The sequence below is a fragment of the Oryza brachyantha genome, chromosome 3 (assembly GCF_000231095.2).
Source record: "Oryza brachyantha chromosome 3, ObraRS2, whole genome shotgun sequence".
Lineage (NCBI taxonomy): Eukaryota > Viridiplantae > Streptophyta > Magnoliopsida > Poales > Poaceae > Oryza > Oryza brachyantha.
In genome coordinates, this window is record NC_023165.2 from 18409617 (window position 1) to 18423032 (window position 13416).

General features: G+C 41.4%; 3 protein-coding genes across 3 annotated transcripts; 2 read left to right on the forward strand and 1 right to left on the reverse strand.

Annotated features, from left to right (window-relative positions):
• Positions 1-457: 457 nt before the first annotated feature.
• Positions 458-1543, reverse strand: LOC102701625. Its single transcript, XM_006651504.1, has 2 exons — positions 1047-1543; positions 458-689 (listed from the first exon to the last, which is right to left on the reverse strand). The coding sequence occupies exons 1-2, from the start codon at positions 1541-1543 to the stop codon at positions 458-460; spliced, it is 729 nt and encodes a 242-aa protein (XP_006651567.1).
• Positions 1544-9243: 7700 nt separating this feature from the next.
• Positions 9244-11449, forward strand: LOC121053820 (putative disease resistance protein RGA3). The gene is made up of 3 exons (XM_040521774.1): positions 9244-9600; positions 10150-11331; positions 11444-11449. The coding sequence occupies exons 1-3, from the start codon at positions 9244-9246 to the stop codon at positions 11447-11449; spliced, it is 1545 nt and encodes a 514-aa protein (XP_040377708.1).
• On the forward strand, positions 11436-13416 carry LOC102720030 (putative disease resistance RPP13-like protein 1). Its single transcript, XM_015835186.2, has 2 exons — positions 11436-12954; positions 13056-13416. Exons 1-2 carry the CDS (start codon positions 11467-11469, stop codon positions 13254-13256), a joined length of 1689 nt encoding a protein of 562 aa, XP_015690672.2. The 5' UTR covers positions 11436-11466; the 3' UTR covers positions 13257-13416.

Sequence of the window (13416 nt, forward strand, 5' to 3'; positions counted from 1 at the left end):
AGTTGATGTTAAGTACAACGAACATATATGGAATAAGACTGGTTTTTTTAAACACAGTACCACGCATGCGCTCACAACCACGCTCTCCCCTAAGAACGTACGTACGCAAACCCTATCTCTATGAGCTCCTCCGAAGCCTGGTCAGCATATCCTGGAGAGATTGACGAAGTCACCGTAGGCGTCTCGCTGTCGACACGCAAACCCTACCCTTATGAGCTCCTCCAAAGCCTGGTCAGCATATCCTAGAGAGATTGACGAAGTCACCGTAGGCGTCTCGTTGTCGACACGCAAACCCTACCCTTATGAGCTCCTCCGAAGCCTGGTCGGCATATCCTGGAGAGATTGACGAAGTCATCATAGGCGTCTCGCTGTCGACGAATACGTCGCCTACCATTGAAAGCACAAAGCCGTTAGAATCCTAAAAAAATCGCTCCAACAAGGAGTCAAACCTAGGACCTCAAGTGAGCACCTTCGTGCCACCATCCGGCAAGAACCTGGCGTGGCCGAAGTTGGCGACACGCACGCGCAAATCGCCATCCAGGAGCTCGTTGTTCGGCTTCAGGTTGCGGTGCACAACCATCGGTGTCTCCTCGTGTAGGTCACGCTGTCGCGACAGCGCATCGAGCTCCTGCGCGAAGAACGCCTCGCCGTGGCTCGGGTCGGCGAGGAAGAACTCAAGCGCACATCCACTTCACCGCCACGTTGAGCCCCTCCACGTTGTTGGGAATAATCTCACATTAAAAGTTTAGAAGAAATTGAGCCAACTTAAAAGTGGGGGAGTCCCTCATCTCTTAGACTAGCTTTTGAGATGTAGAAAGGCTTCCCCCGGTTAGGTCAGCTTCTCTCAGTTGGGAATAGTCTTTCATTAAAAGTTTTGGAGGAGTTAAAACAACTTAAAAGTAGGGGAGTCTCTCACCTCTTGGGGTATAAAAAGATTTCTCCCAATTGGGCCCGCGTCTCCGGTATTGGGCCAACGACGGGTATCAAAGCTAGGCCAGCAACTAGTATCAGAGCTAAACCCACAATCTGTCTAATACTGTGCATACTTAGCTGATGTAAGCTCATAGCCCAATGAACCACGGATGTGAGCCCCGTAAATGCCTCTGTGTTGGGTCATCAATGAACCACGGGCGTAAGACCTGTGCTCGTGTGTGGAGCACCTCAGTGGTGAGGGGCAATAAATCAACAATGTTTCACGCACCTCGTCCGGAGAGACGGACCAGACGTGCTGCACGGCGAGGTCTCTGGTGGCGGCGAAGTGCGGGTCGCAGATCGGTGCTTCTGCACCATCTTCTTCGTCTCCGTTGTCGTCGTCGGCGGCGGCCGTTGCTGGCTCGTCTCCGGCGTCGTGGGGAGGGGAGCTCGACTCGTCGTCGTCGTTGGAGCTGGACGCGAGGTGCAAGAAGCCGTGCTCGTGGGCGACCTCAAGGCAGAACCTGAGATACGCCTGCGTGCTCTCGAGCCGAGCCTTGTACGTCTCCTTGAGATCGTGCTGCTTCTCGAGCTCCTCCTTCAGCTTAATTCGCCACCACCGCCTTGCCATTGCAACACACGACGATCAAAAACAATCGCAAGCTATACAGAGATCATCTTTTCGATCATCGATCGGGTCGACGTACGAACTCGATCGGGGTGTCATACGATGTGTACTGTACCTCGTCGAAATGCTGATGGTGGCTGGGTGACGGCGAGGAGAAGATTCCGGTGACGCGGCCCAGGAGCCCGTGCCGCGTGCGGCCGGCGCTCGTCGGCGAGCTGTGTCCATGACGACGGCCGGCCGAGAGCTCAGCTCAAAGCCTCACAGAATCAGTCAATCTTACTGCTGCTTATGTGGGTTGGTTGCTGCTATCGATCGCGGATAATACGGAATGGTGTTCTCTCCTGATGAAACCACGCAGTGACAAGTGCAATTGACAAGACCAGCGATGCATCCTATGAAAAATTTAGAGTTTGTAGTGTGCTGCATGGAAATTTTTTATTACTAATTTTATTTTAAAAAATATTTATAGAAATATAATTTTTAAAACTAACCGCGCAAAGCCCAACCAGTGGGCGCGATATAAAAAACACGCACTAGTTAGGCGCGATTGCTGACATGTCTAACATCCATTTGGCCCCAGCAGACGGCCGTTGGGGGACGCTGGCCTATAATTTTGCAAGCAGTCCCCTTGCCAGGTTCCAAAACACCCACTAACTGGGCAGCAAGGGGGCGTCTGCAAAATTGCCAAGCCGACTAGGTATAGGGGGCTAGGGTTTTGTAGGCCTTTTAAAAATAAATGTAGGGTTAGTTTATATATTAATTGAGTTGCAGTAGATGAAAATAACAATTTTGCTAACATACCTGTGGGATACCTATACTAGGGATATCCGTAGACTATATGAATACATACAGTCGTAGGGGTGCTGAATAGGAAGTAGATTATATCTGTATGGTATCAACAGGAATTTGGTAATTGTCAGATTGTATGCCGCACGTATCACTCCGAGTTGTAACCGAATTAGGATAGATCTTAATCTAATCAGATTAGGACTCTACCATATCTATAGGCCCTACCCCCACTATATAAGGGGATACGGGGCACCCCTTGGGGAATATGGTCATATACAATATAATCGCCAAACATGATTAGGGTATTATCTCCCCAAGCCAAGAGCCTGAAACTGGGTAAATCGTCTCTTTCGTCATCCAAACCATCGAGTTCCGAGCCTAATAGCCACCCTATAAGTTTATTGCTGACATCAATCATCGACAGTTGGAGCACCAGGTAGTAGGTGCGCTATTTTTTTTCTTTAAGTTTCTTTTCAGCGAATCGCAATAGACTTCAACTCTGATGTCATGAAGAGGAAGTTCCCGTCGGGTTCAACCTTCAAGTTCGGCGGCATTCGACTCCAAACTGACTAGTTCGGTGCGCTCTCCTACACTGACTCGTGCACCTCCGAATCTGAAGAAGAGGTTTGCCGGTTCGAGCCCAACAAGGAGGTGCCAGATTAGACCCAGATTCAATCTGGGTCGCACGATACTGAGATGCCACTTCCAAAGTCGGCTGACCTACAGGCTGATCATGACGTCATCCCAATGGAGGTGGAGATCAACTCCGAGTTGGTGACGGCTACCCCGGTTGGCGCCTCTGACACTTGCAGCAGCACGGGAACTTTTGTGCCGCTAAGGGAGACCTTCGCCACTGTCAAGCCGACCTCGGATAACACCAAGAACCGGCACCAAGAGAAAGAGGCGGCGCGAAGAACGCCGGCTCGAGGACGAGCGCGAGCGCCAGGAATGTGAAGAGAGGGATCGGCGTGCGACACAATCGCATGTCGAGCTGCGGAACCAATCTCGGAAGATGCAGCGAAATCTACTCCAAACTTAAGTGGAGGGGCACGATGTCTTTAAGACATCTCAGCAGAACGTCCAAGCAGGGATTGCAATTTTGGTTTGAAATTCCCAAAATTTCAGAAATTTTTGGATTTGCCGGTGGGTCCGGTAGGCAGTGTCTATCGGTTAAATATTTTGGTTTTTGGAAAAATTGTCTAAACCAAACCCTAATACCCTATCTAAACCCACTCCCCATCCCCATGGGGCGACGGCGACTGCTCCAGTGTAGGTTTGCCCTCGCCCTCTCCTTCTTCTCTGCACTTTCTTGATTTTTTTCAGAAATTTTGACTAAATTTCAAATTTGAATTTGAAAACTTCCGCTTGAAATTTCCGAAAAATTTCCGAAATTTCCGGTTTTCGACAATTTCGGTCCCCCAGTAGAAAATTGCAAACTGAAATTAATAGCCCTGCGTCCGAGTAGCTGCAGACCTACTCGGCGACATGATCCAGCAACTTCCCTAGCAAGGTCTGCCGGTGGTTGACACCATTAACAGGATCAAGGCCATGGTAACTACTGCTGCGATCCAGCATTCTCTTCAACGCACTTCGGGAACACCGGTGGCTCGTTCGGAGGCTTAGTCATCCAGATCGCCTCGATCTTGGCTGAACGTCTCCAAGCAGCTGACTAGGTCGTGGCAACCTAACGAAAATAGGTCACGTCGTGGGTCTCCCGCCTCGGCACAAAGGAGAGACGTCACCAACAGGTAACGTCGCATCGACGACGAGATTCGCCGACTGGACCGGTAATGCCAAGATCTCAAGGCAGAGAAGAGGCGCCTCCACCAAGAGGACTCCTCTTACCTCCGCCGCAAGATTGAATGCCAACGTGAGCTCGTCGGGACGACTGCCATCAAGATCGCGAATACCACAGCCATAGTCAGGCATCTAGGCATTGGTCACCCGAGAGCTCCGACACTGACATGATTGACAGTCTTTTCATATGAGTTCATTTAGTATCATAAATTTCAATTCAAAATTCATTTTTTCCTAGAAGTCTGATTCACATCCTTCTCATGACAATACTTGGTAAATATATATTTGATCCAATTAACTCGGTTTTGCTAGTGAAATATGTGATCAAAATAGATGTTATATAAATGTGGTTGTGTTAAATATATTGATGGTTGTGTATGTGAATGAATGTACATGAATTGGAAATTTTTCAAACTTTTACAAGTTTAATATCATTAGAATACCACCATGGTGTGACAATTGGTATTAGTAGTGGATAATCTATCCTTAGTTTATACATAAAAAAAGATAAAATTATGTTTTGTACCACTGACTTTGGCCAAATTCCATGATTTGCCAATAGCTTTGTTCAATTTTATAATATGTCATTAACTTTTGCTTAACTTTTATGATTTACCATTGTCGTCTAGTTAGTTGTTTGTACTGTACATATTCTAACAACCAAAATACCCTTAGTTAAAAACTTCCACAATTTGGACTAAAATCTGAAATATCAAACAATAAATGTTCAGCCAAATTTTGGTTACAATCTAAATCTTTAGAATTTTTGGCCAACTTTTGGAAGTCATGGTCCGAAGGGTAATTATACTGTACTAACGGAGAATAATTGGGATGACAATAGTAAATTATACTTCCTCTGGCTTTTATATTTGACGTCGTTCGCTGTTGGAACTACGTTTAACCTTTTGCCCTATTCAAAAAAAATTGATGAATATATATAATTATAAGTCATGCATGAAATTCCTTTAATAATAAAGAAAATTATAATAAAATAATTAATAATTATATAGTTTGTTTAGTAAGACGAATAGTCACAAGTAGACCTATAAGTCAACGGTGTTAAATAAAAAAACGGTGTTGATAACTTTTTAGATATACGTTTCACTGTTTATCTTATTTAAAATTTTTATGCAAATATGCAAAATTATAAGTCATGAATATAAAATGCTTTTAGTAATTAAAAAATAGAGGTTCTTTACTATAATTATAATTAAATAAAGCATTCCAACGTCATTACACGTGGGTCATTGATTGGGCATTTTTCTATTTGCTGTGTACCCGGGTGTTTTTATGGGGATAACAGTAGGTAAGATTTCTTTCACCGTTAATTCTCTGGTTAATGTGCTGTAGAGGGATGGATGGCGTTTGATGTTTTCTAGTCTAAATGAAGCACACCCGGTAATATTCTGTTACAGTGTGCAAATACAGGGCACCCGGTAATTTTCTAGTGTTACCTAGTGTTTTTGTTTTACACTCCGTAAGTTACCGTGTGTCAAAGCAAATACTCCGTAACTTTGCAAGGCACTAGGGAGAGTCTCCCGATCTGGTAGTGCAAGGGAGCCTTTAGCGGTGGAAGCTTGTAATTGGTTAAAAAAAATAATATACATGTACAAATTATTCTATTTTGAGAGAGAGAGAGTAGCGATTTTTAGATGTAGCCACACTCCATACCATGGCATGTAAGGATAATAAGGTTAATCTTAATGAAATTTCATGAACAATAAATATGGTGCCATGTAGATATTTTTGGTGATGTGGTAAAGTATTAATGAAAAGAGAGATAAAATAAGTTTTATGGAGATAAAACCTTCTGTGCACTGTTACCTAAGCAGTTTATGTCTTGCATGTAACCTAGAAAACAATAATAGATAAAACTATGCATATTGAGAGGGGTGTTTTATCCTAGTTTTAAATTTTTTAGATGACATGTCATTCTGAGTAATCGTGTCCATAAAAATTGCATTGAGAATGGCCTAATGAGGCAGTAAAATAAAAGGGAGTAAAATTCTGTGCTGAATATCGCAGAGGACGAATAAATTCTGTGATGAACATCACGGATCTACAGCTCTTTCGATCATCTAAAGTCTAAACAGAAAACATGGTGCAATAAAACAAAAGACAAGTATGGTAAACAGCTGGATGAGTCTCCATGTGCAAAGGCTTCAAAACAATAGGCTGCCTTGAGTGTTCTGCTTGCATAAAAACGAAGCTAATATTTGAAAGCCATATGATTTTGGTTGCAAGCCTCTTGAGGAATCCATCTACTCTGGTCATGAGACATACGGTTTAGTTACCCGTCGTCTCGTAATATTTCAAATTTAAAATATGACTCGTACAAAGGGATTAAATTTGACCTACAGGGGCTAAGTGCCCCACCAAGTTAGTTAAAGGAGAAAATAAATTGTTTACTCTAGTTTAATATGCTCTATAACCAAACTATAAGTTGTTAAAAATGAAATCTACAGCGTACACTATCCATTTCACAAAAAAAAAAACGGGGGAGCTTGCCATGCATTTTGTCAGTTGGCACTACCGTACAAGGCTCTTGTACAAACGGTTGAAAACCATCATGCAGAACGGATATTTGAATCTGCTGTAGGCTTGTAGCAATACATACATAAAGATCAAAATGTACCACGCACAATTGCGTCAAACAGTTTGCGATAACGGCATCAACAAATGATATGTATTTTTATTTATCTTACATGAAACATCCATCAAAATATTTTGGAGCAGCCAACCTTTATGACACAAGGATTTTACATAAATCTTATGTTGCATTATCCATGTCTATCAAATATAGAAAAACAGAGTGAATTGAAGTACAATTGCAAGAATAGTAGGCACAGTGACAAGAGCCTACTTTCTCGTGTAACTTGGTACTTTTGCACCTCCTCTTCGTTACTGCACATCTACTATTGGCATCATCATAAGATGCAGATCCACTACTAGTAAAACAGGACTAGTACTTCTTAAGAAACAAACCATTTGATTGTTCTCGTTTAGGGCAAAACCACCAAGTTAAGGGCAGTAACCATGGAGTTATCATGGAAACTCTGATACTTATGGTAGGGGTAACCCTCCCTTAAATAGTAGAGGAAACCCTTCTGACAATATGTCATGACTACCATCACATATAACGAGAGTGGTTGTTTTGTTTTTTCAGTTAAAAAGTCAAATGTTTTATTTATAAATAAAAAGTAATTTATGAATAAATTTTATATACATGTTATTAGTGATCTAAAACTCAAGACTGAAAAATAAACTATCATAGAAAAACCTTAAAATTATTTTTAAATTTAAGGTAAAAAAATAAAATTTGGATTTAAACATAAGCAAAAGCAAAAAGATAAGGGTCAACATGTTTCTAGAGCTTACCCAGGTTTTCCTAGATTCTGCCTTTGTAATTACCTTTCTCTAACAAAGATGATTTATTTATTTATTTTATTGATGTTGCACCATTTGTATGCATCTAGTGTTTGTGTACTACAAACCTGTCCTTATGTGGTTGCAACTTGAGATTGTTGAGAGACAAGATGCAATAATTAAAACGAGAACTACTCATAGGTAACCACAGAGCACAGTTGAAGTTGGGAGGCAATTCTTATTTGAAGGATATGAGTTGATTTTTTTTTATCCTACATGTAAAAAAAATACACATATATATTAATTGCCGCCCTCTGATAGTATCAAGTAAGTTTGTCCTTTCCATACATAAATTTGTAATTTGGGATAATGTTTGGCTGAAGTGGCGGTCTGCCCTATGGGAGATTGTCCTGATCAGGGAAAGAAAAATAATATCCTTAAAAAGCATCTTTATTTATCAAAATTTACTCTTAAAATTTTAATGTCTCATGATACAAAGTATATAAAGACATGAAACTTTATACTAGAGAATATGGTATATTCCGTTACTTTTTCAAATAGAGTATAACTAAAGATACTATTATTTTTGCATAAGAATACTTTGATCCTATCCACACACTGTAAGACCGTCTCGTATCCTTGATAAAAGAAATAAAATCTAAGATTAAATTTGATGTTTCATATCACCTTTTTGGAAGCATGCTATTTCCTGAAATTTTCCCTTTTCAGTTACCAACATTTCACTTGGTTTTTCTTTTCTGCAATAATGGTATGAGTTGGAACTTGGAAGCAACATTTAACATGAAATTGACGAGTCTAAAATATATTTTGAACTAGTAACCGGGAAGGACAAGGGCCGTGTTCATTTGGGTGAAGGTAAGTTAACTTACCTCGGCGTGGAAAATGTAGTACTAGATTAATACATGAATAATTAATTATTAATTATTAAAAACATATAAAATAGATTAATATGATTTTTAAAACAACTTTCCTATAAAATTTTTTTACAAAAAATACATCGTTTAGCAGTTCAGGAAGCGTGCGCGCGAAAAACAAGAGTGATAAGTTAACTTATATAGACGAACGAACGCGGCCAAGGTATACTTGACAGGTCCTCGTATTTGCAAACTGTGCAGTGGTAAGTATATGTTTGCAAAATTGAATAGGGGATACTTACAGCAAAAATATACTTAGAGTAACCAGGTAGATGAAGGGTCAACAATTTCACTTGATTAAACAAACTACAGTTTGACTAATAATTATTTTTCTCGCTAGCTGTAGGATTCCTTGCGCGGTCTTGTAATTAAGTGACTCTCTAGATTGAACTATGGTGTCGTTAATAGTGCTTGGAAACTATAAAGCAGTTCATGGTTCTACAGAGAGCACTCAGTGGCCCTTTACAGATCAGATCAGACAAGGGACGCAGAAAATGCATGTCACCATACAAGAACAGTTCTGAGCATTACATTCATATTCTGAAATGATGTGTCAAAGCAGACAATGTACTGTGTGTGCAGTTACTCGATTTTGATACTATAGTAACAGCACTTGGCTGAAGACCCCTAGATGCCTCTCTTGTTGTAAGAAGGTTGGAAACCACCGCTGTGCAATAAAAATTTGCATAGAACTTGTTCACAAGGTCAACACCCTGAACTTTTATATGCTCCTCTTGCCTTGTTAATCTTATGCATCTCTCAGCTTGGGTCTAACTCTTTGTGTCTTTCGACCAGAAAGAGCAGCTGAACAAAGAGATGGCTGGATTGGTAGCATCTGGAATCATAAAGTGGACAGCAAACAAACTGTCTTCCTTGCTTTCTCCTCCAGTCGTTTCTGCATCATCTGACGAGCAGAGTACCTCGTTCAGAGATCTAAGAGAGCTGCAGAGGACGATGGCAAGGGTTCAGCGGACCCTGAATGCCATGGATGAACACAATATAAGAGATGAAGCCGAGAGGCTTCGCCTGTGGGAGCTGCAGCAATTTGCATATGATGCTCAGGATGCTGTCGACGAATATAGGTACGAGTTGCTCCGGCGGAGGATGGAGGACCAAACCAATCAAGGGCAGAGCAGCAGAAGTCGCAAGCGCAAGCACAAAGGCGACAAGAAGGTAACTATCCCCTTATCATAGCTATAATCAGTACTTCATCTCGTTCCTCGGAAAAAGAATTGACAGTATTTCTTCTTGAGATTTGCTCTAGTCCAATAAAAAGTATCTCGAGATACTGGTATCTCACAGTACCAAATCGTTTTTTATCATTGGATCTAACAGTGCACATCCTACTCAGCTAGATCCAATAGTAGGAAATGATTTGGTACCTCAATGTACTTTTTGTTGAACCGAAACAAATCTCTTTCTTCTTTGACTGATTGAAATGAAGCTTTCAAACTGCAGAGGCCTCATCTGCAGTAGATTTGCCAAAAAAAAAAACGAAAAACAAACCTTCCAAGCAATTTGTTTCTCTTAATAATACATGATCAATCTGCATACCACCAGCTTCTTGCAGAAGCAACCATTGAAATAGCCAAATAAAAGTATTAATTGGGACTGTAGAGGAACAAAAAAAGATCCATAAGGAGCATGCAGATATTTGTTCTAAACTTTTGATTAACTCATGTTACATGCCTGTAGATTATAACAATATTAGTGCATATACAGGAACCTGAACCATCCCCTATCAAAGTTCCAGTGCCAGATGACTTAGCAGCACGGGTGAGGAAAATCTTAGAAAGATTCAATGAGATCACAAAGGCATGGGATCATTTCCGACTCAGTGAGAGTGATGCACCAATAAGGGAAGATGACTATGACGTTAAGATACTTACAGCCCCATATGTAGGCGATTTTAACATAGTTGGTAGAGAAGAAGACAAGGAAAGCATCATCGAACAATTACTTTCTGATGAAGCTGGTCAAGCAAATGTGTCTGTTCTTTCTATTGTTGGCATGGGGGGATTGGGTAAGACAACGGTAGCTCAAATGGTGTACAATGATGAAAGAGTCAGTAAGTACTTTAAACTAAAGGGCTGGGTGGATGTATCTGAGGATCATTTTGATGTTAAGGAAATTGCAAGAAAAATTGTCATGTCATTCACCAGGAACCCATGTGATACAGAAGATATGGATAATCTCAAAGATATGATAATGGCGCAAGTACAGCACACGGAATTCTTTCTAGTTCTTGACAACGTGTGGAATGTGAAGAAGGAGCTCTGGGATGATTTGCTTGCCCTCATGGTGGGTGCACAGTCGGGAATGATCTTAGTAACAACACGCGATGAAACTATTTCAACTATGGTAGGAACAATGCCTTCCTATGATCTTAGCTTCCTATCTTCTGAAGAATCATGGCAGTTGTTCAAGCGGATGGCCTTCGGATGTACAGATCAACATATGGGCCAACAGTTCGAAGGATTTGGTAGGAAAATTGTGGAAAAATGTGGAGGCCTACCATTGGCAATCAAGGTAATAGGGTCTTCTCTTCATGGTGAGACCAATGAAGAAACATGGAAAGATGTCTCAGAGGATGATCAATGGAAGTTGCCTGTGGGTGAGGATAGAGTGCTGCCAGCACTGAAACTGAGCTATGATCGAATGCCAACACAATTGAAGCGCTGCTTTGTTTTCCTTTCATTGCTCCCTAAGGGGTACTATTTCTGGAAAGAGGATTTGATAAATCTCTGGATGTGTTTGGGACTCCTCAAGCAATACTCTACTAGACGCCATGAAAATATTGGCACGATGTACTTTGATGATTTAATTCAGAGGACAATGGTTCAACGAGCAGAATCTGGTGAAAAACCGGAATGTTTTGTGACACATGACCTTATCCATGATTTGGCAAATTTTGTTTCTGGAGGAGATTTCTTGAGATTAAATACTCAATATTTGCATGAAACCAATGGGAACTTCCGCTACTTGTCAGTGGTTATCAGTTCTTCTGATCATACAGATGTAGCACTAAATTCAGTGAGGATGCCAAGTAGAGGTATAAGAATCCTTAAGTTTGTCAATGCACGAGATAATCGAAGTTGTTCCAGCAAATTGTTTTCTCACAGCATCAATATCAAAATTCCTACTGAAACATGGCAAAATCTTAAACAGCTTCGTGCGTTGGATTTCAGTCACAGTGCACTTACACAAGTACCTGATTCAATCAGAGAACTGAAACTGCTCAGATATCTAAGCCTTTTCCAAACACGAATTAACACTATCCCAGAATCTATTAGTGATCTCTACAATCTCAGGGTCTTGGATGCAAGAACAGACAGCCTAAGAGAGATTCCACGTGGCATACAAAAGCTAGTCAACCTCCGGCATCTCAACTTGGATCTTTGGTCCCCACTTTGCATGCCACGTGGGATTGGTGCACTAAAAGGGCTACAAACATTGCCAAGGTTTAGCATTGGAAGTGAAGGCTGGCATTGCAATGTTACTGAGCTACACCATCTGGTGAATATCCATGGAGAGCTATGTATTACAGGACTACGAAGGGTTACCAATGTTAATGATGCCCAGACAGCTAATTTAGTCAGTAAGAATCACTTGCAAATCCTGAGATTAGACTGGTCTGATGGTGTTTGCCCCAACAATTGCAGTCATCCTAGCAGCTCAAATGATGTGGCTACCCCGGAGCAAGAGGAAGAGATCTTTGAGAGCCTACGGCCACACAAGAACATCGAAGAATTGGAGGTAATCAATTATAGTGGATACAGATACCCTAGCTGGTTCGGGGCTTCTACCTTCATGGACCTAGCAAAGATAATCCTATGTCAGCACAGCTGCAAGTTCCTTCCTCCACTTGGTGAATTGCCACGCCTACGCATACTCTCCATGGAGTACATGACAGGTGTGGAGCATGTGGGCCAGGAGTTCCGTGGAAGCATCACCACAAGGGCATTCCCAGCTCTTGAGGAGCTAGAGTTTAAAGAAATATTGAAATGGGTTGAGTGGTCTCAGATTGGTCAGGATGACTTTCCTTCACTCCGCTTGCTAAAGATCAAGGAGAACCATGAGTTGAGGTACCTCCCACACACACTCTCTTCCTCCCTCACAAAGTTGGTTATCAAGGATTGCAGCAAACTTGCTAGTCTACCAGCTATTCCAAACCTCACTGCTTTGGTCTTGAAGGGGAAGATAAATGAACAACTCCTGAATGATTTGCACTTTCCGTGCCTTAGATCATTGAAAGTGTTGCTCTCACGGAGCATCGAGCACATTTTACTTGACAGCCGGAATCATCCATTGCTCGAAGTGTTGGTTATCAGTGTTTGCCCATGTCTTCACTCTATAATGGGCCTTAGCAACCTTGGCTCTCTGAAATTCCTGAACATAAATAGATGCCCATATCTGCAGCTCCCGTCTGATAAGCCACTGTCACCACATCTTCAGCGACTTACCATCACAAAGTGCCCATTGCTAGCACACTGGTTGGAAATCCAAAATTCACGACTGCAATGTCAGGTATAGATATCTCTCTCTACATGGAAATACTTATGCTTAAATTTTATTAATACACTTGAAGTATTATGATCATTGTTATTGTCCATTGTTCCTTATTTCAGTTAGATGGATCTAAAGATGCTTGGTACGAAGAGCAACAGGCTTTGTATGAATTGAATGATGCAAGTGAGGATGAGCAGAGAGAGGAGTTTGGACTTTTATCTGAAGATGAGAATGGGGAGGAGGATGATGAGCAAGACCATGAGCAGTCAGAAGATCAGGAAACTCACTATGGCAATAATGACAGTAGTGAAGATGAGTAGATTATTAAATAGCTTAGTTTGATAATAAAAAATACAAAAAAACTATAATTAATCATCTAATTAAGGTCCTTCAGACACATGAGCTCAAACCATAGTAGCTAGATACTTTTGCTGCCTGTCAAAGGTCATGTGCTGTGAATTAAACAACTTCCTTTTTACA

Bases quoted from the DNA above. Each gene is read 5' to 3' on its own strand.
- LOC102701625 (XM_006651504.1), bottom strand. From the start codon at position 1,543: ATGGCAAGGCGGTGGTGGCGAATTAAGCTGAAGGAGGAGCTCGAGAAG. The intron at 690-1,046 runs GTATGCACAGTA...GTGGCGGTGAAG, and splicing joins TATGAGCTTACATCAGCTAA to TGGATGTGCGCTTGAGTTCT.
- LOC121053820 (XM_040521774.1), top strand. From the start codon at position 9,244: ATGGCTGGATTGGTAGCATCTGGAATCATAAAGTGGACAGCAAACAAA. The intron at 9,601-10,149 runs GTAACTATCCCC...GTGCATATACAG, and splicing joins AGCACAAAGGCGACAAGAAG to GAACCTGAACCATCCCCTAT.
- LOC102720030 (XM_015835186.2), top strand. From the start codon at position 11,467: ATGCCAAGTAGAGGTATAAGAATCCTTAAGTTTGTCAATGCACGAGAT. The intron at 12,955-13,055 runs GTATAGATATCT...TCCTTATTTCAG, and splicing joins ATTCACGACTGCAATGTCAG to TTAGATGGATCTAAAGATGC.